The following is a 23,757-nucleotide window of genomic DNA, read 5'->3' on the forward strand; positions in this document are numbered from 1 at the left end:
TCTGAAAGCAGCAAAATACACATTCTTTTCAAGTGCATATGGAACATTCTACAGGATAGTTCACAGGCTGGGCCATAAAGCAAGCCTCAATAAATTTAAGGAAATTAAAATCATATCAAGCATCTTTTCCACTACAATCTATGACATTAGACATCAACTATAAGAAAAGAAATGTAAAAAACCACAAACACAGTATGCTATTAAACAACCAAAAGATACTGAAGAAATCAAAGAGGAAATCAAAAAATACCTAGAGACAAATGAAGGTGAAAACATGATGTTCTAAAACTTACGGGATGCAGCAAAAGCATTTCTAAGAGAGAAAATTTCTGGCAATACAATCTTACCTCAGGAAATAAGAAAAATCCCAAATAAACAACCTAACCTTACACCTCAAACAATTAGAGAAAGAAGAACAAACAAAACCCAAAGTTATCAAAAGGAAAGAAATCATAAAGACCAGAGTATAGGGGCTTCCCTGGTGGCTCAATGGTGAAAAGCTGAAAGCGTTTCCTCCAAGATCAGGAATAAGACAAGGATATCCACTCTCGCCACTTTTATTCAACATAGTTTTGGAAGTCCTAGCCATGGCAATCAGAGAAGACAAAGAAATAAAAAGGAATCCAAATTGGAAAAGAAGAAGTAAAACTGTCACGGTTGCAGGTGACATGATACTATACATAGAAAATCCTAAGGATGCCACCAGAAAACTAGTAGAGCTCATCGATGAATTCGGTAGAGTTGCAGGATACAAAATAAATACACAGAAATCTCTTGCATTTCTATACACTAACAATGAAAGATCAGAAAGAGAAATTAAGGAAGCAATCCCATTTCCATCACATCAAAAAGAATAAAATACCTAGGGATGAACCTACCTAAGGAGGCAAAAGACCTGTACTCCAAAAACTATAAGACGCTGATGAAAGAAATTGAAGATGACACAAACAGATGGAAAGATATAGCATGTTCTTGGCTTAAAAGAATCAGTATTGTTAAAATGACTATACTACACAAAGTAATATACAGATTCAATGCAATTTTTATCAAACTACCAAAGGCATTTTTTGCAGAGAACGAACGTCTTAAAATTTGTATGGAAACACAAAAGACCCCAAACAGCCAAAGCAATCTTGAGAAAGAAAAACAGAGCTAGAGGAATCAGGTTCCCTGACTTCAGACTATACTATAAATCTACAGTAATCAAAACAGTATGGTACTGGCACAAAAACAGACTTAGAGATCAATGGAACAGGATAGAAAGCCCAGAAATAAACCTACGCACATATGGTCAATTAATCTACAACAAAGGAGGCAAGAATATACAATAGAGAAAAGACAGTCTCTTCAATAATTGATGCTGAGAAAACTGGACAGCTACATGTAAAAGAATGAAATTAGAACATTCTCTAACACCATAAAATCAATTCAAAATGGACTAAAGATGTAAATGTAAGACTGGATACTATAAAACTCTTAGAGGAAAACACTGGCAGACATCCTTTGACATAAATTGCAGCAATATCTTTTTGGACTCATCTCCTAGAGTAATGAAAATAAAACAGAAACTAATAAATGTCACCTAATTAAACTTAAAAGCTTTTGCACAACAAAGGAAACCATAAACAAAACAAAAAGACAACAAAAAGAATGGGAGAAAATAGTTGCAAACAATGCAACTGACAAGGGATTAATCTCCAAAATATACAAACAGCTCATGCAGCTCAATACCAAAAAAACATAACCACCCAATCAAAAAATTGGCATAAGGGGGCTTCCCTGGTGGCACAGTGGTTGAGAGTCCGCCTGCCGATGCAGGGGACATGGGTTCGTGCCCCGGCCCGGGAAGATCCCACATGCTGCGGAGCAGCTGGGCCCATGAGCCATGGCCGCTGAGCATGCGCATCTGGAGCCTGTGCTCTGCAACGGGAGAGGCCACAACAGTGAGAGGCCTGCATACCACAAAAAAAAAAAAAAAAAAGGGCAGAAGGTCTAAATAGACATTTCTCCATAAAAGACATACAGATGGCCAAGAGGCACATGAAAAGATGCTCAACATCACTAATTATTAGAAAAATGCAAATCAAAACTACAACGAGAGGTGTGAGTACATCCTCACACCAGTCAGAATGGCCATCATCAAAAAGTCTATAAACAAAAAATGCTGGAGAGGGTGTGGAGAAAAAGGAACCCTCCTATACTGTTGGTGGGAATGTAAATCAGTACAGACACTATGGAGAACAGTATGGAGGTTCCTTAAGAAACTAAAAATAGAGCTACCATATGATCCAGCAATCCCACTCCTGGGCATATATCTGGAGAAAACCATAATTCAAAAAGATACACGCACCCCAATGTTCTTTGCAGCACTATTTACAATAGCTAAGGCATGAATGTAACCTAAATGTCCATCTACAGATAAATGGATAAAGAAGATGTGGTACATATATACAATGGAACATTACTCAGCCATAAAAAAAGAATGAAATAATGTCATTTGCAGCAACATGGATGGATCTAGAGATTATCATACTAAGTGAAGTAAGTCACACAGAGAATCTAAAAAATGAATTTAAATGGAATCTAAAAAAATGATAGAAATGAACTTATTTACAAAACAGAAACAAACTCACAGACTTAGAAAACAAACTTATGGTTACCAAAGGGGAAAGGTGGGGGGGGGATAAATTAGGAAGTTGAGATTAACATATACACACTACAATATATAAAATAATCAACAAGAACCTATTGTATAGCACTCAATTAGCACTCAATACTCTGTAACAACCTATATAGGAAACAGAATCTTTGAAAGAATAGATATATGTATAACTAAATCACTTTGCTATACACCTGAAACTAGTACAACATTGTAAATCAATCATACTCTAATATAAAATAAAAATTTAAAAAAAAGCAAACTACAATGTCTTTGTTGAGAAATACACTGGGTCATTAATTACCAAGTTTTACTAAAAATCAGCCAATAACTCAATTAATAATTTGGCATTAAACAGATTAGACATTTCAGAAGATCAGTGAATTTGAAGACAGAGCAAAATGAAATATACAATATGAACACAGAAAAAAAGAATGAAAAAAATTAAAATGAGATATGGGATAACATCAAGCAGACATATATATATGTATATATATATATTTGGAATATATATATTTTTGGAATCCAATATATATATATTTGGAATCCCTGATAGAGTATAATGAAGGAAGACAAAGTTTTTTAAGGAAAAAAATGGTTGAATAATTTTCCAATTTGATTAAAACTATAGATCCAAGAAGATCAAGAAACCTAAATACAAGAAATGTAGGGGCTTCCCTGGTGATGCAGTGGTTGAGAATCTTTTTGCTAATGCAGGGGACACGGGTTCGAGCCCCGGTCTGGGAGGATTCCCACATGCCACAGAGCAACTAGGCCCGTGAGCCACAACTACTGAGCCTGCGCGTCTGGAGCCTGTGCTCCGCAACAAGAGAGGCCGCGATAGTGAGAGGCCCACGCACCACGATGAAGAGTGGCCCCCACTTGCCACAACTAGAGAAAGCCCTTGCACAGAAACAAAGACCCAACACAGCAAAAATAAATAAATTAATAAACTTCTACCCCCAACATCTTAAAAAAAAAAAAGAAATGTAAAGGAAACTACATCAAGGAATATCATAATGAAGTTGCTGAAAAACAGTGATAAAAAGAAAATATTAAAATAAGCCAAAGAAAAGAAAGACATATATTAAAGAACAAAGATTAAAATGATAGCAGATTTCTCATTGGAAACACAGTGGAACAGCAATTGTAAAATAAAGGAAAAAACTATTAACTTGGAATTCTTTATCCAGGGAAAATATCATTCAAAAATGAAGGCAAAATAAAGACTTTTTCAGATTGATAAGTCTGAAAAATTCATAAGCAACAGATCTACCAGAAAAAAATGTTAAAGGAAGTTCCATTTAAAGGAATGTTAAAGGAAGTAAAAGGAAAAATGACTCCAGATGGAAACATGGATCTACACAAGGGAATGAAAAACAATGAAAATAATAATTATGTGGGTAATATAAAGATTTTTAATTATTTAAATCTCTTTATAAGATAACTGATTATTTAAGGTGTAAATGATAACAGTATACTGTGGGGTTGATAAGGTATATGGAAATAAATGTATGACAACAATAGCACAAAGGTGAGAAGGGAAAAAATGGAAGTATACTATTTTAAGAGTCTTACACTTATGTGAAATGGTGGAATAGTACTTGAAGTTACACGGTGATAGTTTAAGATGTACAGTATAAGCACTAAAGCAATCATTCAAATAATGAGAGTTACTGCTAATAAGTCAATAAAAGAGGTAAAACTGAATCATAAAAAGTTCAATTGCACAAAAAGAAGGCATAAAAAAAAAAGGAACAAAGTATAGATGGGACAAATAGAAAACAAATAGCAAGATGGAAGACTTAAACCCAACCATATCAATAACAACATTAAATGTAACTGAAACCCAACAATATATAGAACAGGATAAGGCATCCTGATGAATGAGTACAATCTATTCCGGGAATGCAAGGATGCAAGGCTGTTTTGCCCTTTGAAATTCAAAGTCTCTCACCATATTGAGAAACCTAAAAAAGGAAAACCAAATAACCATCTCAATATATCCAGAAAAAGCACTCGATAAAATCAAAATCCGTTCTTAATAAAAACTCTCAGCAAGCTAAGAACATAAGGAATCTCACTCAATTTGATAAAGGACTTATGCAAAAATTATGGTTAACATCACGCTTAAAGGTGAAAGATCAGAAACAAAGCAAGGATGTCCACTCTAGTCACTTCCAATTAAAATTGTACTTTAGGTTCTAGCCAGTGTAATAGTTAAGAAAAAGAAATAAAAGGCATCCAGCTTGGAAAGGAAGATATAAAACAGCATGACTGTCTATGTAGAAAATCTGATAGAATCTACCAAAGAGCTATTAGAACTAATATATGAGTTTAATAAGGTTGCAACATATAAGGTCCATATAAAAAATCGACTGTATTTCTATATACTAATGCAAAAATCAGATGTTGAAATTAAAAATAATACTATTTATAACATCTTAGTGATAAATCTGACAAAAGACATGAGACTTCTACACTGAAAACTCTAATACATTGCAGAGAAAAATTAGAGTCAATATTAAAATTTCGATTACCCCCAAATTGACCTATATATTCTACATAATTCCATCAGATTTTTTGTTTTTTAAGAAATTGACAAGGTGATTCTAAAATTCACATAAAAAAAAAGGACTTTAGAATAGCCAAAACAAAGTTGAAAAAGAAGAATAAGATTCAAGGACTTACACTACCTGACTTCAACACTTATTAAAAAGCTACAGTAACCAAGACAGTGTATAAAGCTACAGTAACCAAGACAGTGTGATATTCAGTATCAAGATAGAACAGAGTTGTTCAATCCCAGTACTACTCACATTTTAGGCCAGATAATTTTTCATTGTGGGAGCTGTCCTATGTACTCTACGATGCTGAGCAGCATTTCTGGCTTTTATCTACCAGAAACCAGTGGTATCTCCCCTGTTCCGACAACTAAAATTGTCTCTAAACTTTGCCAAATGTACCCTGGAGGCAAAATTGCCCCAGTTGAGACCACTGAGATAAACGACAGATCAATGGACGAGAACAGAATCCAGAAACTGACCCACACATATGTGATGAATGGATTTTTCATCAATGGTATAAATTCAATTCAATGGAGAAAGTATAAATTCTTTCAAAAAATGATGCTGGAACAAACAGATATTCATATGCCAAAAACAGTCAATCTATGCCTTGCCCTACGTATACAAAAATTAATTCAAAATGGATCATGGATCTAAATGTAAACCTAAAGTTAAAAAACTTGCAGAAGAAAACAAGAAAACCTTGGGCTAGGCAAAGATCTCTTTGATACAACATGAAAATATCATCCTTAAAGAAAAAAAAGATAAATTAGATGTTATCAAAATTAAGAACTTCTGTCCTTTGAAAGATTCTGTTATGAGAGTGAAAAGATAAGCTACAGATCAGGTGAAAATATTTGTAAATCACATTTCTAATACTGGACTTGTATCTAGAATATACTTTTAAAACCTCTATAATGAGAAAACAACAAATTTAAAAATAGGTGAAAGATTCAAACACTTAAAGAAGAAATACAGATGGCAAATGAAACATGAAAAGATGCTCAACAATACTGGGTATTAGAGAAATGGAAATTAAAACCACAATGAGCTACTACTACACACCTATTATAATACCTAAAATTTAAAAGCCTGTCCAGGGCTTCCCTGGTGGCGCAGTGGTTGAGAGTCCGCCTGCCAATGCAGAGAACACAGGTTCGTGCCCCGGTCCAGGAAGATCCCACATGCCACGGAGCGGCTAGGCCCGTGAGCCATGGCCAATGGGCCTGCGCATCCGGAGCCTGTGCTCCGCAACGGGAGAGGCCACAACAGTGAGAGGCCCGCGTACCGCAAAAAATTAAAAAATAAAAATAAAAAAATAAAAGTCTGTCCATACCAAGTGTTGCCTATTAATATAGAGCACCTGGAACTCTCATACACTGCTGATTGGAATGTAAAATGGTACAATCATTTCAGAGTTTCTTAAAAAGTTAGATTTATACCTACCATATGACCCAACCATTCTACTCCTATATTTACCCAAGGGAAATGAAAGCATATGTCCATACAAAGATTTACACAAATGTTCATAGCAGCTTTATTTGTAATAGCCAAGAAACGTAAACAACCCAATGCCCATCAACAGCTGAATGGATAAACAAATTATGGTATATTCATACAATGGAATACTACTCAACAGTAAAAAGGAATGAACTATTCATACATCTTGTGACATAGATGAATCTCAGAATAACTATGCTGAGTGACAAAAGTCAGATTTTAAAAAGGCTCATACTATACAATTTCATTTTTATAAAATTGTAGACATAATAAATTGACCTCTAGTGACAGAAAGCAATTCAGTAGTTGTTTAGGGATGGTGGGGTAAGGGTGGAGGCAGGAAGAAGTGGGAATGGATTACAAAGAGGCACCAGGAATCTTCTGGGGGTGATAGATATGTTCCTTATTTGACTGTGGTGATGGTTCCATAGACATATACATACATCAAAACTTACCAAATTGTATACTATAAATATGTGCAGTTTATTTTATGTCAATTATATACTTAAATAGAGATATTTAAAAATTAAAACTCTGCTGGTATCTAACTCCCATTCTCTCCTCTGGTTTTAGAATTCTTTTGATAATTGAGATATAATTGACATATAACATTTAAGGTGTACAATGTGTTAACTCGATAATTTATATATTGCGATATGATTACCACTGTAGCTTTAGCTAACACCTCTATCATGTCACATAATTATTATTTCTTTTTTGTAGTGAGAACAATTAAGATCTAGTCTCTGAGCAACTTTGATGTTTATAATACAGTATTGTTGACTATAATCACCATGCAGTACATCAGATCTCCAGGAATTATGTATCTACTAGTTGCAGGTTTGTACCATTAAGCAACATCTCCCCTGCACTCTTACACCCATATCACATTCTCAAAGGTTTTCCATATTAATCATACAGTTTATTTTTCTCATGAATCAATTTAGGGTTCATTAACAAATGTGATTTTTTAAAAATTCTGAGTTAATTCCTTAAGTTTTTAGAATTCAGTCGGCAATGGATGTTATATTATTCAGCAACAGAATTCATAGCTAACATGTATGTGGCAAAAGTATACTAGGCTTTGCCATTACCATTATGTTAAATGAGTAGAATTACAGATATTTAGATAAAAATAATACACTATTTAAGATGTCTAAAGCCTAATCAGTTGATGGGGAAGAGACGATGCAGTCCCCCTCTGGAGAGAGAGTAAGATATTCTATGGTCCTGAAAAATAGGTAGAGTGGAATAAAGGGAAAAAAAAGCAAAGAGGGAAAAAATTAATGATTTTGTGACTTTCAAAAGTATGTGACTTTTTAAATCACATACTCCTGTCACTACTCCAAAAATATAAAACTGTACTTGAAGATGTTATAATGCCAAAATATGGGGGGAAAAAAGAATTACTTACACCCTATTAAACACATTGTTTTAAAATGTTGATAGTTGGCTGAGTTGAGAGCACTGAATGCATATATATCCCCAAACATAATGATAACAGGAGTTACTGGTAGTTATGCTTAAAAACATTCAGGTTCCAAATTGAACATAAATCTCTAGCCAAAATTCTCAGGTACTAATGTGTTTATTCAGCATCTTCAAGATGAACAAAATTACCACTATGCTCAGGAAAAGTATAAAAAGGAAACTAACAAGCTTAAGAAAAAAGTAACAGTATTTTTTAATGAAAAAAATTACATTATAACAAGGACAGTAAACATTAAGTTACTATATATATATATACACACACACACATATACACACATTTTTTAATTTTTTAAAAAACCTGGTACAAAATTAAACTGCATCTTTCTCATATTCACATGATTAAGTATGTATTTTGACAGGATATAAAGATGAAACACAAGCTGGTAGGCCTCAAGATTAGAAACTCTAATGCAGGACCATATCACCAAGACTATTTTCTATCAGTTTTGTGACTTTTAGAAAACATTTACCTTGTATAAGACATAAAGGCTTTTTCTTTTAAGTATGTTAACTGCTTACACAGAAAATCAATATTGAGGGAAGGACCCACCATGCCTGTGTTTATCTATAATTCACTGTAGTATATATAATGTTCACTTGGAGGCTTAGTTATAATGATAACTACAATAAAGAAACAAGCTCAGCTGTAATTATGAATTCTAACTGCTTGTTTTGAACATCCAACTTTCTACTACAGATATTACACCTTGTAATACATGACACAAAAGAGCATATGTCAAACTTTGCTGCAGAGCTGTTAGGAGAATGCCAAATACAGATACTGAAAACTTTATGCGCTGTATTTAATACCCTGTGCATTTTAAAATTAACTGAATATTTAAAAAACGTAAACATACTTTTAAAAAAGCAACGCTAAGCACCTTTAAAATACAATACCAATATACTGTGACTGAACATGCATTTGGAAGACAAATTAATTTTTAAAAATTAATTTAGAAACCATTTTTAAAGAGCTACTCATTAAAATACTTACATGAAAATATTGATAGTTCCAGTTCCTACCTAAAAACCAAAAGAGTATACAATTAGGGATTTAAACCTTCACGCTCTTTTTTTTTCTTTTTGTTTGTGGGGAAGATTCACTGCAACTTTCTGTCCTCGTAAAAAAAGTATCAGAAGAGACATTCACATAGAATTAAGTGAGAAATGTTTTTAAACTATGTTTTGTTCTTGACCAAGTGCTAAAGTCTGGATCCTCTGACAGCTCTCATCCTCCTAGGTAACTGACTAGAGTTTGTATCTTAACAAGCATTTCTCCTTAGCAACATCAAAAAGGAATGTCTCCAAAGGAATATAGTTCAATAAACTATAATAAACTATCGTCATTAATGAAAGGTAAAGATCTATTATTTAAAATCTTGAAAAATGTTTCCATAAAAACTAGAAATAACAAATGAAATGAATATTACCCACAATGCAACACTAAACTATAAATTAATTGGGACTTATACCCTTTAAGTACACACAGACTAAGAGAAAACTGGGCTTGAGGTAAGTAAGAGTTGTGGGGGTTTTTTTGCTGTACGCGGGCCTCTCTCACTGTTGTGGCCTCTCCCGTTGCGGAGCACAGGCTCCAGACACGCAGGCTCAGCGGCCATGGCTCACGGGCCCAGCCGCCCCGCGGCATGTGGGATCTTCCCGGACCAGGGCACGAACCCGTGTCCCCTGCATCGGCAGGTGGACTCTCAACCACTACGCCACCAGGGAAGCCCAAAAGTTGTGTTTAACTTAGCATAACACAGATTTGGCAGCCTGCCTCTATAAATGCTGACATCAAGTATTTTCAATTCTTAGGAAAAATAAAAGCAATTCTTATTAAAAAATTATATATGTAACTGAATATTAACTTTGCATTAAATATAGGTATAAATAACTTTTATGTTAAATAGGGTATAAATATAAAGAGCAAGGAATTTTATAATTCCATCTGCTTCTAACATAACAGTGCTTTATACTTAGATACATGTTGTGTACCTGAAACAATTAAAGTGAATTAAGAATGGGAGATTGAACTTAGAAAAGCCAAAAAGACTCATATTTATATGAAGTATTAAGGTTAAATTTCATATTCTGCATGCTTTGAATATTAAACATTAATATCCATTGGAAATGCTTATTACTTTTAAATAAAAATTTAAATATACCCACAAATGATCTCTGGGGGAAAAAAAGGCTTTAGGTTGATTTCTTGACAGCTATAATTGACATTTCCAGTTCGCCAGCCTTATAGAAACAAGTAGCTTATAATGAATATACTGATTAGTACTTATTCAGTATTTGAAGTAAATATACTTACAAAAAGACTCATATTCATGTAAAGTATTAAGGCTGAATTTCATATTATATTCTGTATGCTTTGAATATTAAACATTAAAATCCATTTGAAATTCTTATTTTTAAATAAAAATTTAAATAAACCCACACATGGTCTCTACAGGGAAAAAAAGCCTTTAGGTGATTTCTTGACAGTTATAATTGACATTTCTAGGTTACCAACCTTCTGGAAAAGAGAAGCTTATAATGAATATACTGATTAGTACTTGTTCAGTATTTGAAGTAAATATGCTTATTTAACAAGCAAATATAACACACCAGTTGTTTTAAAGTTTTAAATATGAACTAAAGTTTCAACTACAAATCTTTACCTTTAAATACTATAAATTTTAATACCATCAATTCATTAAGAACTCTGGCACAGAAAAATAAATACAACTCAAATTCTTTTCTAACCAGAGCTGAATCTTCAATACAAAATAGGGGGAAAAAAAAAAGAGAAAAATCTTCTGCTGATATCAAAAAGTTCCCCTAATTATCTGTTAACACCAGGGAATTCTATTATTCTTTCTGAATTCTCTCAATTTCTACATTTTTCAACCCATAAGTAGTATTTTAACTACAATACTGTATAAATCCATGCAAAAAGCATTTATTTCTCTTGCTTATCTGATTCAAGTTAAAACTCTCAGTACTTACCAAGACACTGTAAATTTCTACTAGATGACCATTGGTATACTACTGGTTTGTAGTTTTAAGTATAAAAATTAGAATGGAAGAAGCTAAAATGCAACCACATAGTTTTCACAGATGTGAATGTTGGGCTTCATGTTATGATGTAAAATCTGTTGTTTTTCTTTCCAAATGAGACAGACCTCAGATATTCTCTCGTCTGCCAATTTAAAAATTTTCTTCACAACTTTAAAGAGGGAATAACTCTTTCAGAACTCAAAAAAATTCACCACACACACACACACAAACTCACATACTTTTTTTGTTGTTCTTTTTTAAGAACCAAAATTAATATCTAATTTCCAGAGGATGAATTAGATATGTGGATACGTTCAGATGACCTTTTGAAATACTGGCCTTATCAGATAATCAAAAACCATAAGAATTATACAAAATAAGAGGAATAAAATATCTCTTAAGGTAAAAATAGGGAGTTAGCAACAAATATGTCAGTTTTAAATTAAAGCTGCTCATTAAACCAGTCTTCAGTCCACTTATCACAATGCTGCGCTTTGATAATATTCACCTTCTTTTTTATGACATCAGAAGTCACCAGAGTTGTAAATTCTGAAAAGCTTCAATAATTTATGTAGCAGACAATTTCTTACAGTCCAATTTTTTTTTTGCTTCCATAGATAATGCTGGTTCTTTGGGTTCTTGCTTAACTTGGTTCACAGAAATGGTACCTTCTGGACTTTCTTCAACTTTAAAACCGAACATAAAAGAAAAATCCTAAGGGTTAATATAATTTATAATACTGGAATCTTTAGAATTATATGAATTTAGAAGCAAGGCAAAAAAAAAACAACAGTAGTTTGGAAAAAGAATCAAGTAATTTAGAAAATCAGTTGGTGTATTTGAGAACTCAATGCTTCTGACATCTTAACGGTCATTCATATTAAATTCCTTCAGTACGGAAAAAAAAGAGACCAAGAAAACTGCAAAGTTACACTCTTCAAAAGATTCTTTGACCAAAAATCAGTCCATAATTTGATAAAATTATGAGGAATATCTCATATTTAAACTCAACTGTCTTTAAAAATATGTGTGACTAAAAGGAAGCCTCTCATTATTTGAAAATGATTTTTTTTTTTTACAAACAGCAAACATATACTACAAATCCACTGATGTGTTACCATTCTCATATGGTCTCCATACTCACTCAATGTTGTCTCCCTAAAGAAACCACACTACTTAAATACTTCAGAAAAAATATGCAACATCTTAAATGATAGCTCTGACTTAGCTGCACGAGCTATGTGTTTGCTTATGTGAAACATTTCAGAATGTATTACCATTCTAATTTCAAAGTACTTATGACCAAATTAATGTAAATGTAGCAAACCAGCAACACTACTGTGATCTGGCAGGTGGGATACCTAAGATAAAATCTTTCTCTTTCTCAGGAATATCAGTTTTTCAGTTGCTATGGGGAACCAAGGTCAAGGGGACTATACTTGCTCAGAAAAGTGTGTTGAACACACCTAATGCTTGTCACATACAGGTGTGTTAGAGTTTAGCCTACACCATATCGAGAAAACCAGTAGAGGATGGATTTGAGTGATCCTGAGAATTCATATTTAGGTGAACTAGTCCCTAAAATCATGATCTAACTTGATAGATCACGCAAGTTCAGATCCAAAGAGGGTCTCCTTTAAGGCAATCTGAATTACAGCTCCCAGAAATCCTTGGCACAATGGAGGGACGAGAGATCTTAGAACTGGAAGAAGTTTTGGAGGCAGACAGATCCGGGTTTAAATGCCCTCTCTGTCACTTACTAGATGTGATTTTTTAGGCAATTACTTAACCTCCCAGAGCCTTGGTCTCCTCATCTGTAGAATGGGGACAATACTAGCTATTTCATGGGGTAGTTGTGAGGATTAGTTCATGTATATTCCTTTTCTCTCTCTTCTCCTAAAGTTCCTAAAGACAACTGCCACAGCCCTCTGGAGAAATTTTCTTAAAAGTATGCTTCCTATAAATTTAAAAGCCAATTATTTTTTTCTGGAAGGCACTATCTCACACATGGAGGGAAAAATATATGTTCTAAGGATAATTTCTATGAAGACTTTTGTTCTTCAAAGCAAACTGCAGATCTTTTCCCACAAAAACGCCCAATCCAGAACAATTTGTGTGAAAAGAAATGGCATAGGTCAAGTAGCAGTTAACAGAATTTATTACTATGTTGACTGGGTTCATTCTAAAGTGAAGGCAACAAAGTCTTGGATTAAAACCAAGTCCCCAAGTCTTACTAGTTCTCTTTCAATTTCTATAGAACTCAACATTTAAGTCTATAACTCAAAATCCTCCTTTTAATCTTTACATCTGCCAACTTCATCCCATTTTTCTTTGTGTGTGTGTATCAATTTTTCCATAATAACCTTTACACTAAATAGTTTTCCTTTTAGAGTTTCTCTAGTATTTTTTTCATGCATTCAAAAATGACCTTCCTAAAAAAAAAAAAAATGACCTTCCTGATTTCACCTCACCACAGATTTTCCATGTAAAACTAGGTAATTAGGGAATGAATAATTTTGATAAAGAAAAACACTAAAATGTTTAAAAGTTATTAAATTCATGGTCACCAAATTTCTTCCCTTTTTCTCCTGGTTTTACTTGATTTATTAATATATTATAAACCCACTGAGTAGAAATGACAGTTTTTTTTCTCTAGTGTAATAGTAATGATAGTCCATAAAGGTTAAAAAAAATAAAATCATATGATTTTAACTTACTAAGAGCTGGGTGGCTGTCTATAATCTGTATTGGAATGGTCTGAACATTTCCCAGCAGAATCCGATGAACATTTCCTTCCAGATTCTCTGTATCCTCAACATCTCCAACTTCCACCAGCTGATCCACTGCAACCAGATTTTGATCGGGTCCTGGAAGGTTACCCATGGTAGAGGAAATACTATTGTTTTGGGTTAGGCATGTATCTGTTTGAAGGCAATGAGTTTGGCCAAGCAGCAGAGAATTATTATTCATTACAGCACTTCCTACTGAATCCAGAAGTCTTGAAGGACTGGAGGAGGGGTGATTATTTACTGATATCAGAGCTGGTGATCCATCAGAAGATGTGAATCTTGGTTGCAACTGCAAACCCTTTTGAACCGAAAAGAGTTATATCAAAATGTTTGAATTTACTATGTATGTTTTTCTTATCAAATATATTACTCTTTTGACACAAAATTGGAATAAAAGCTAAGAGTATAGCTAATAACAAATATTAAGTGAGGACAGAAACAAGAACCAAAGGAAAATTAGTACAACTAATTTTATCGCATGCATAGTCAATTCAAACTTTTCCAAAACATATTGTTTGAATTATCATCTTAAATCAAGAAACAAAAAAGTCAGAAAATTAATGATGAAAACATCTTTGATCATCTTTATAATTCTATAACAATTCTGTTAAATCCCTAAGAAAAGAGGGAAGATTGAGGAAGAACGATAAGGGCCCCAAATTTGGCTATTACACTGGATACTTACCTGTAGTTGTGTGAATATTTTTGGCTGAAATGAAGAAAGTGAGGAGAGCAAGTGCGCTGGCTCTGGAGACAAAGAACCCCTTGTCTGATTTGTTTCCACTTTGCTGGAAATTGCTTCTCCTTGTGAATTTCCTAAATTATATAAAAAATAAACTATTAAAACAAAGTAATTTTTATGGCTTCTAGGATATACTTTATTACAATCCTTACTATCAGAAATGGAATAGGAAATAAGGTCAAAGGTTTGAAACGGACTTTAAGAAGTTATCTAGTCTACTATTTCCAGAACCTGGTAGATCATCAGAATCACTAAACTTTAAAAAATAAGTTCCTAGATTCAACCTCCAGTAATTTTAATTCAGTATATCTAGGAAGGGATGTAAGAAGCTATTTTTTTCCTTAAAAGATTCTATACCTGTAGTTCTAATCTAGTCCATTTTTTTCATGCTATAATGCTGGACCTAAGCTTCTCCAGATGTGGAACACCTATTGAATATCTCAGTTACAAAGACCAAACTTAACTCATCTTTGATAACCCTAGTGCCTAGGACAATGCCTGGCATAAAGCAGGTCTTCAATAATAATAGTACTAAATTTCTTTCAATAACTCATTTTTGAATAAATGAAGAGCAAAAATTTTTCTTTTCTAAATATCTCAATTTTTAAGTAATTGCCCTTTGGGAATTTGAGTCCTTCTCATGTAATTCTTATATGTTAACCTAAATATATTCATCTCTTTAAGGTAATCAAAAACCAATTAAAACCAATCATCAACAACTATTTATTGCTCCCATACTGCATATCGCATCCGTGTAACCGAGTAATTTTAAAAAATGGTCCTGGTGTCAGACAACGATGGATTTAAGTGCTGGCTTTTCTCTGTAGCCTTCAACATTCTATTTAACTCAGTTTCTAAACTTCAGTTTCCTCATGTGTAAAATCAGGATAATAAGAGAATTTTCCTCAAAGGATTAACAGTACTCTCACTTTTCTTGGCTGCTTCATTTCTAACTGTCCCACCTCACTATGCTGCAGTTACCTGCTACTATGATTATACCTGGGACTATTATTCCACATGTAAAATCTCTAATTCAAACATCCCATTCTCTGATCACAACCTCTATTCTTCCAGGGATTTTGCTCAGGTACTCTACTACAATTCTGCTTCAACTTCACGTGAACCTCCAGTTAACTAATTCCTCAGTTTTCTTCAGATCCATCACTGTCTTCCTTAATAAAATTCTCTCCCCATCCAGCTTAGAGTCCTGGGCTTAAAATTTTAGTCACTCTCTTGCAAATACCTTAAACTCCCTTTCCTCTCTGTCCTTGGGTCATAATGCCCTGGTAAAATCCTAATTCTGGATGAAAATGGCTTCCAGGGCCTATACATGTAAAGCTGAATGTCACTGAAGAAGAATTTCGCTGTCACTACTAATACCAATTCATGATCATCAGCCTCAATAGGACCTTCATGTATATGACAATCTTATAATGTTTCTCTCACTCTGTATCAGGGATGATATTAAATCTCCATTTTCCTCAAATCTTGGTCACCCTTCCTGTGATCTTTTCTCATTCTTAACACTTACTTAAAGAGAAAAGAGAAGCTATCAGATAGAAATGTACTCAACTTCCCATCACCAAACCTATCAAGTACCTTCATCTTCATCTATCTCTTCAGGTCTCTCCTTTCCTAACATACCTTCCCTCAACCCCATACCCACTTCATAGCAAACTTTTTGAAGTGGTCCACACTGTCTCTGCTTCTTTATTCATCTCCCATTCACTCTTCAGCCACGCCAATATGGGTTCCTTCCAATCCACCTCATTGAAATGATTGGTACTCACGCTTTTCCAAACTTGATCACAGGATCTTTTTCTCTCCCCTGCTACCAATACCCAACTCTTATGCCAGGATTGCTGAGCTCAGTAAATGCCACTGTCAGTCAGTTGCTCATGGAAGAAACTCAGGAGTCATCCCAGATCATTCCCACTCTTTTACCTCCTACACCTGTTCAATCAATAACCAAGGCCTTCGAATTCAATTTTTTAAATAACTCTTAAATCTGCCTAATTCTAGTATAAATGTCACCAACTGTAATCTATACCACTATCACCTTTCACTTGGACTGCTGAAAGGGCCTCCTAAAACTGTTTTGTTGAACCAGTTTTATCTCTAAGCATTGTCTATACTTTACACTAGCTTTCTTAAGTTCCTTGGACACAGCAAGCACTTTCTTGCTCAGCCTTCAAACATGCTATTCCTTTGATTGGCAAATTCCTATTCATTCTTCAGTTCTCAGTCTAGAGAATAGGGAAGGGACACTTGAGAAAGTAACTTTTAAACTAAGTTGCATGTCTCTATCACCATTCCCATACAATTTGGCACAATTCTCTCATGGCACAATTCATAAAGGTAATTCATTAGAATATACTGTAGTGCCTTTTTCTCTTGCTAAACTTTAAATTCAATGAAGCAAGAAACTTACTTTTTTTTAGGCTCAGCATTTATCACACTGAGTTAATATACACAGAACAAATGAATAATTCTAAAGACTTTGTGAATTTTTTTTTTATGTTACAGTGAAGGTACTATGATTTTAATTAATTACATATTAAATGTTAAAAAAATGGAACTGAGGAGGGAATTCCTTATTTATAATAAAAGGTCAGTTACCAAAAATTCTATTCTTTTTTTTTTTAACATCTTTATTGGAGTATAATTGCTTTACAATGGTGTTAGTTTCTGCTTTATAACAAAGTGAATCAGTTATACCTATACATCTGTTCCCATATCTCTTCCCTCTTGCGTCTCCCTCCCTCCCACCCTCCCTATCCCACCCCTCTAGGTGGTCACAAAGCACCGAGCTGATCTCCCTGTGCTATGCGGCTGCTTCCCACTAGCTAGCTACTTTACATTTAGTAGTGTATATATGTCCATGTCACTCTCTCACTTTGTCACAGCTTACCCTTCCCCCTTCCCATATCCTCAAGTCCGTTCTCTAGTAGGTTTGTGTCTTTATTCCCATCTTACCCCTAGGTTCTTCATGACTTTTTTTTTTCCCTTAGATTCCATATATATGTGTTAGCATATGGTATTTGTTTTTCTCTTTCTGACTTACTTCACTCTGTATGACAGACTCTAGGTCCATCCACCTCACTACAAATAACTCAATTTCGTTTCTTTTTACGGCTGAGTAGTATTCCATTGTATACATGTGCCACATCTTCTTTATCCATTCATGCGATGATGGACATTTAGGTTGCTTCCATCTCCTGGCTATTGTAAATAGAGCTGCAATGAACATTTTGGTACATGACTCTTTTTGAATTATGGTTTTCTCAGGGTATATGCCCAGTAGTGGGATTGCTGGGTCCTATGGTAGTTCTATTTGTAGTTTTTTAAGGAACCTCCATACTGTTCTCCATAGTGGCTGTACCAATTCACATTCCCACCAGCAGTGCAAGAGTGTTCCCTTCTCTACACACCCTCTCCAGCATTTATTGTTTCTAGATTTTTTGATGATGGCCATTCTGACCAGTGTGAGATGATATCTCATTGTAGTTTTGACTTGCATTTCTCTAATGATTAATGATGTTGAGCATTCTTTCATGTGTTTGTTGGCAATCTGTATATCTTCTTTGGAGAAATGTCTATTTAGGTCTTCTGCCCATTTTTAGATTGGGTTGTTTGTTCTTTGGTTATTGAGCTGCATGAGCTGCTTGTATATTTTGGAGATGAATCCTTTGTCAGTTGCTTCATTTGCAAATATTTTCTCCCATTCTGAGGGTAGTCTTTTGGTCTTGTTTATGGTTTCCTTTGCTGTGCAAAAGCTTTTAAGTTTCATTAGGTCCCTATTGTTTATTTTTGTTTTTATTTCCATTTCTGTAGGAGGTGGGTCAAAAAGGATCTTGCTGTGATTTATGTCATAGAGTGTTCTGCCTATGTTTTCCTCTAAGAGTTTGACAGTTTCTGGCCTTACATTTAGGTCTTTAATCCATTTTGAGTTTATTTTTGTGTATGGTGTTAGGGAGTGTTCTAATCTCATACTTTTACATATACCTGTCCAGTTTTCCCAGCACCACTTACTGAAGAGCCTGCCCCTTCTCCACTGTACATTCCTGCCTCCTTTATCAAAGATAAGGTGACCATATGTGTGTGGATTCATCTCTGGGCTTTCTATCCTGTTCCACTGATCTATATTTCTGTTTTTGTGCCGGTACCATACTGTCTTGATTACTGTAGCTTTGTAGTATAGTCTAAAGTCAGGGAGCCTGATTCCTCCAGCTCCGTTTTTCATTCTCATTGTTGCTTTGAATATTTGGGGTCTTTTGTGTTTCCATACAAATTGTGAAATTTTTTGTTCTATTTCTGTGAAAAATGCCAGTGGTTGTTTGATAGGGATTGCATTGAATCTGTAGATTGCTTTGGGTAGTAGAGTCATTTTCACAATGTTGATTCTTCCAATCCAAGAACATGGTATATCTCTCCATCTATTTGTATCATCTTTAATTTCTTTTATCAGTGTCTCATAATTTTCTGCATACAGGTCTTTTGTCTCCTTAGGTAGGTTTATTCCTAGATATTTTATTCTTTTTGTTGCAATGGTAAATGGGAGTGTTTTCTTAATTTCACTTTCAGATTTTCATCATTAGTGTATAGGAATGCCAGAGATATCTGTGCATTAGTTTTGTATCCTGCTACTTTACCAAATTCATTGATTAGCTCTAGTAGTTTTCTGGTAGCATCTTTAGGATTCTCTATGTATAGTATCATGTCATCTGCATTTGTGAGTTATTTTATAGGCAAAGAGACTCTTAAAGCTTAATAAGCCAAAGAATAAAAAAAATTGTACTGTATATAATTATTAATTTATCCTAAAGCATCTATTTAGGTGTTAACTTTTTAGAAGCCTTTATGCTAAGAACTAGGTATATTAATTTGAATAAAATATGATTCTCAAATCATAATGAAAGATACATATGCATAAACAAAGGATACCATGTTAAATGCAGAGATAAATACAAAAGAGTGAATATCCATCTGTACATAGGGGCATTTAAAGAATATCCATCTGTACATAGGGGCATTTAAAGTGAATATCCATCTGTACATAGAGCATTTAAAGCCAAAGAGATTGCTATGTGAGTAATGAGAGGAGTTCACCATACAGAAGAGGAGAAAAGACATTTCTAGAAGAGACATTTCTAGACAAAGACATTTCTAGAAGAGAGAACAAAAAGGTTGAAATAAGCTTGGAATATTGAGAGAGCAAAGGAGTAAGAACATATGAGAAAAAACAAACCATACAAAAAAAACCATACCAAAAAAAAAGGAAAGCTGATTATATAGGAGGAAATTTAAATAGCTGGAAGTATTTTCATAAATCCTAACATAGTTGCTCTTGCCTCTTTGGGACATGGTTTCCTTATCCATAAATTAGATGAGATAAATTAGATAACATCTTAAATGTCTTCCAATTTTAACACTGTTTGATTTTATATCTTAAAAGTATTCAAGATAACCTACCTTCTGCAAGTGTAACTGTCACAGTCTCTCTGAGAATATTCCCACTACCTGTAGTCCATTGAAGCTGAAATGGGAACATTTACTTCAGTAAAAAGAACAAAGCATTTATTCTGAAAACTATTTTAAAACAGCAATGCAACTGTCATATCTTATTCAGTCATAGTATAAATGTGCTTTATTCTGTAATTACTCTCTTTATTTGTTCACATTCTCAAAGTATTAAGTATATTTAACTATGCAAATAAATTAGCTTCCTAAGGTCAGATAGCAAGAATTTGGATAGCAAGTGTAGATGGCAAAGACTACTGCTAACCAAATCTGTTTTAGTTCCTGAATTTTGGATAGTGAATAACTAAGAGTTTTGGACAGAAAAGAATAGTAGCTCTAGCTTAAAAAAGTCTCAATCTATTCAGTTACTGAATTTAGAGAGTAAAAATGTATAGAGAAAAGAATACTGCTACTTGAGATTTTAATGCCAAAATCACTGCTTGTATTACAATTAGCAGTTCCTGGGTAACTACATTAATCTCTTCAGATTAGGCAAAATTTTCATAGAAATGGCCACTTTTCTGGAGAAAGCTACAGTATCACAATGTGAGGTAAACTTTATATCCATAGACAGCATATAGAACCAACATCATCACTTTGTGTATTCAACTCTGAACTATTCTATTTAAACTTGCTTCTATTGAAATTTTAAAAAGAGGTGGAGATATACACAGTATGTACTCAATAAATATCTGTTAAATGAATAAGATATACTTTTTACAGAGATAATATGTGTTGATTTTTTTTTTTTTTTTTTTTTTTGCGGTACGCGAGCCTCTCACTGCTGTGGCCTCTCCCGTCGCGGAGCACAGGCTCCGGACGCGCAGGCCCAGCGACCACGGCTCACGGACCCAGCCGCTCCGCGGCATGTGGGATCCTCCCGGACCAGGGCACGAACCCGTGTCCCCTGCATTGGCAGGCGGACTCCCAACCACTACGCCACCGGGGAAGCCCAATATGTGTTGATTTTTAAGTGAAGATTACTATTGTTATTATAGTCAGGGTTGGAAATTCGCTGATATTTCTTCTTGTGAGAGTAATAAAAAATATTTTAGTCAAATCATTATCTGAGAGTTCATAGTGTTCACATTTTGAGAAAAAGATACTACCATTTTTCCTTATATCACAGTTATAAGGAAATAAGTTATAAGTTATATGGCCTAATAGCAATCATGCATCAGCTGAGGATTGTTGTAATAAAACAAGGAATTACAGTTGTAATCATACCGTTGCTGGAATAATCTCTGAGTTATATACATTATCTCCATTTCTCAAGGATTTCTGTACCTCATGGATGTGATTTTTTATATCATTTACAGTTGGAAAAAAGGATAAATTATGTCTTTCAGGTATCTCATCAGGTTTGAACAGTTCCCTTTCCACAAATTTTCTATGGAGAATATAAAATAGAATAAAAACATAAACAATCTAGCAATCTAATTCAGCTCAAATGACAGAGTTCTCTTTTAGTATAAGCTTCTAAGTATGGTTTACAGCTTTATAAGTAATTTATATTTTTCCACTTTTTTCCCATACATTAAGTCATGGAATTCATGCAGATTAAAGAAATGTAATATTTTCATTGGTTAAACACCTATATATCTTAGAATGAGCTTTGATATTTTTATGAATTTAATGAAATCACTATTTTCAATTTAAATATAATATGTTTTTGAATGCCAGGCACTGCACTGAACACTTCACATCTAGTATCTCCTTTAACCCACACTATAATCCTGTGAGGTAGGTATAATTATCATTCCTACTTTACAGATGAGAGAACAGAGGGCTACAGAAGTTAAGTATTGCTTTGGCCAAAAAGTTCGTTCGGGTTTTCGTAAGCTGTTAGGGACAAATCCGAATGAACTTTTTGGCCAACCCAATCATTTCCCCAAAGTTATACACCTAGCTAGTAAGTAAGAGAGACTGGGCCTATACCAAAGTTATACACATAAACATCATGTTTCATTGCTTTCAAAAGTCATCAATTAATATATGAAATACGTCTGCTCAAATTTTACAAGTAGACAAATGAGAAGATAGAAATAAAAGGCAGCATTGCCATACGATGGTTATAAAAAATAAAGATATAAAAGAAATGATAAAATTCAATATATATATTCTTTGTGCATTACATTCAGTAGACCACATTGAAGAGCTGTATTATACCTCTGTTTCTACAATATAGGTTTAGTAAAATAGTGGATGGCTTACCAAACTTTGGCTCTGTTCTAAGAATGCCCCAATGGAAATAAACATAAAATGTCTAAGAAAGCTGCTAAATAGAAAAGTCATGTATTAATTAAGAAATAATCCTGGGAAATACTCATTGTGTTGTTCAGATCAGACTACACAATAACCAGAAGGAATAAGGTCAGTTAAGTAGCAGAAATCACGCTGGAGAGCACAGGCTGTAGTCAGACCTAGATTTCAGTTCTGCCTGTATATCTTTAACCACCCTGAGTCTCCATTTCCTCATCTGCAGAATGAGGATAAATACACAAACTTCATGAGTCATAAGAATAAATGAGATCATACCTATAAGTGCTTAGCACAATAGCTGGCACATACATACTAAGTGCCACGTAATAATTATTATTATATCCTGAGTATCAATAAAATTAGACCAGAGTACTATCTATAAAATTTCATTAAACAAAAAAACTATCCACATTCTTTTGTTGTAATAAAATTTAATTGCATTTCAAACAGGTTAAAACAAGTATCTTGGCCCACGTTTTAAAATCTTTTCTACAAATTTTTTTTCTGTAAAGGTATTTAGTACATAATTCAATGTATATATCATTTAGAAATAGTCCAATTTGCCAAATCTGAATATGGAATATCTCAAATGAGTAATTCGAATCATTACTTATGGCTTGCCAAGCATCTGCAGAAAAATGATCAGTTCATAAATAAGATTATTTTAATAAATTAATAAACTATATTCCTTATCTACTCTGATAGCCTATATCCTGGAAAATGTCTATAATATTAAGTGTATTATTTAAACCAACAAACAGAAATGAAAAAGAACAATTTGTTTCTACTGTACCTTAGCTGTTTCCTTACTGCATACACTTGTTGTATTCCCTGTGATACTAGTTCTTGAATTTTATGTGCTACTTGAGGATGTAGACGTGAGGGTAATGTACAGTTCTCATCTCTAACTGCAGCTTCCTCTTCTTCAAGAGAAGACATAGGAAAAGGGGAAGATGATAAAGGGAGGCAGGGAGTCTCTAATTCGTGATACTGATGAGCTTGCTGAGTAGGTAACTGTACATACCACCTGACAAGAAAAAATATTTAAAATTATATTACTAGACAAAGGCAAGAATCAGGGCTTCCCTGGTGGTGTAGTGGTTGAGAATCTGCCTGCCAATGCAGGGGACACGGGTTCGAGCCCTGGTCTGGGAAGATCCCACATGCCACGGAGCAACTAGG

General features: G+C 34.1%; 1 protein-coding gene across 1 annotated transcript in view; it reads right to left on the reverse strand.

The window, feature by feature from the left end:
* The window catches only part of CARF (calcium responsive transcription factor), a 96,128-nt gene that overhangs the window by 35,841 nt on the left and 36,530 nt on the right, over positions 1-23,757 (reverse strand). The window contains exons 11-17 of the mRNA XM_060152295.1: positions 23,369-23,602; positions 21,541-21,703; positions 20,266-20,329; positions 14,737-14,867; positions 13,980-14,349; positions 11,771-11,948; positions 9,212-9,240 (exon numbers count right to left, since the gene is read on the reverse strand). Of these exons, the coding sequence (XP_060008278.1) occupies positions 11,830-11,948; positions 13,980-14,349; positions 14,737-14,867; positions 20,266-20,329; positions 21,541-21,703; positions 23,369-23,602 (1,081 nt within the window). The 3' untranslated portion in view covers positions 9,212-9,240; positions 11,771-11,829. The remainder of the gene's footprint in view (positions 1-9,211; positions 9,241-11,770; positions 11,949-13,979; positions 14,350-14,736; positions 14,868-20,265; positions 20,330-21,540; positions 21,704-23,368; positions 23,603-23,757) is intronic.

This window comes from Lagenorhynchus albirostris, chromosome 6, assembly GCF_949774975.1.
Source record: "Lagenorhynchus albirostris chromosome 6, mLagAlb1.1, whole genome shotgun sequence".
NCBI lineage: Eukaryota > Metazoa > Chordata > Mammalia > Artiodactyla > Delphinidae > Lagenorhynchus > Lagenorhynchus albirostris.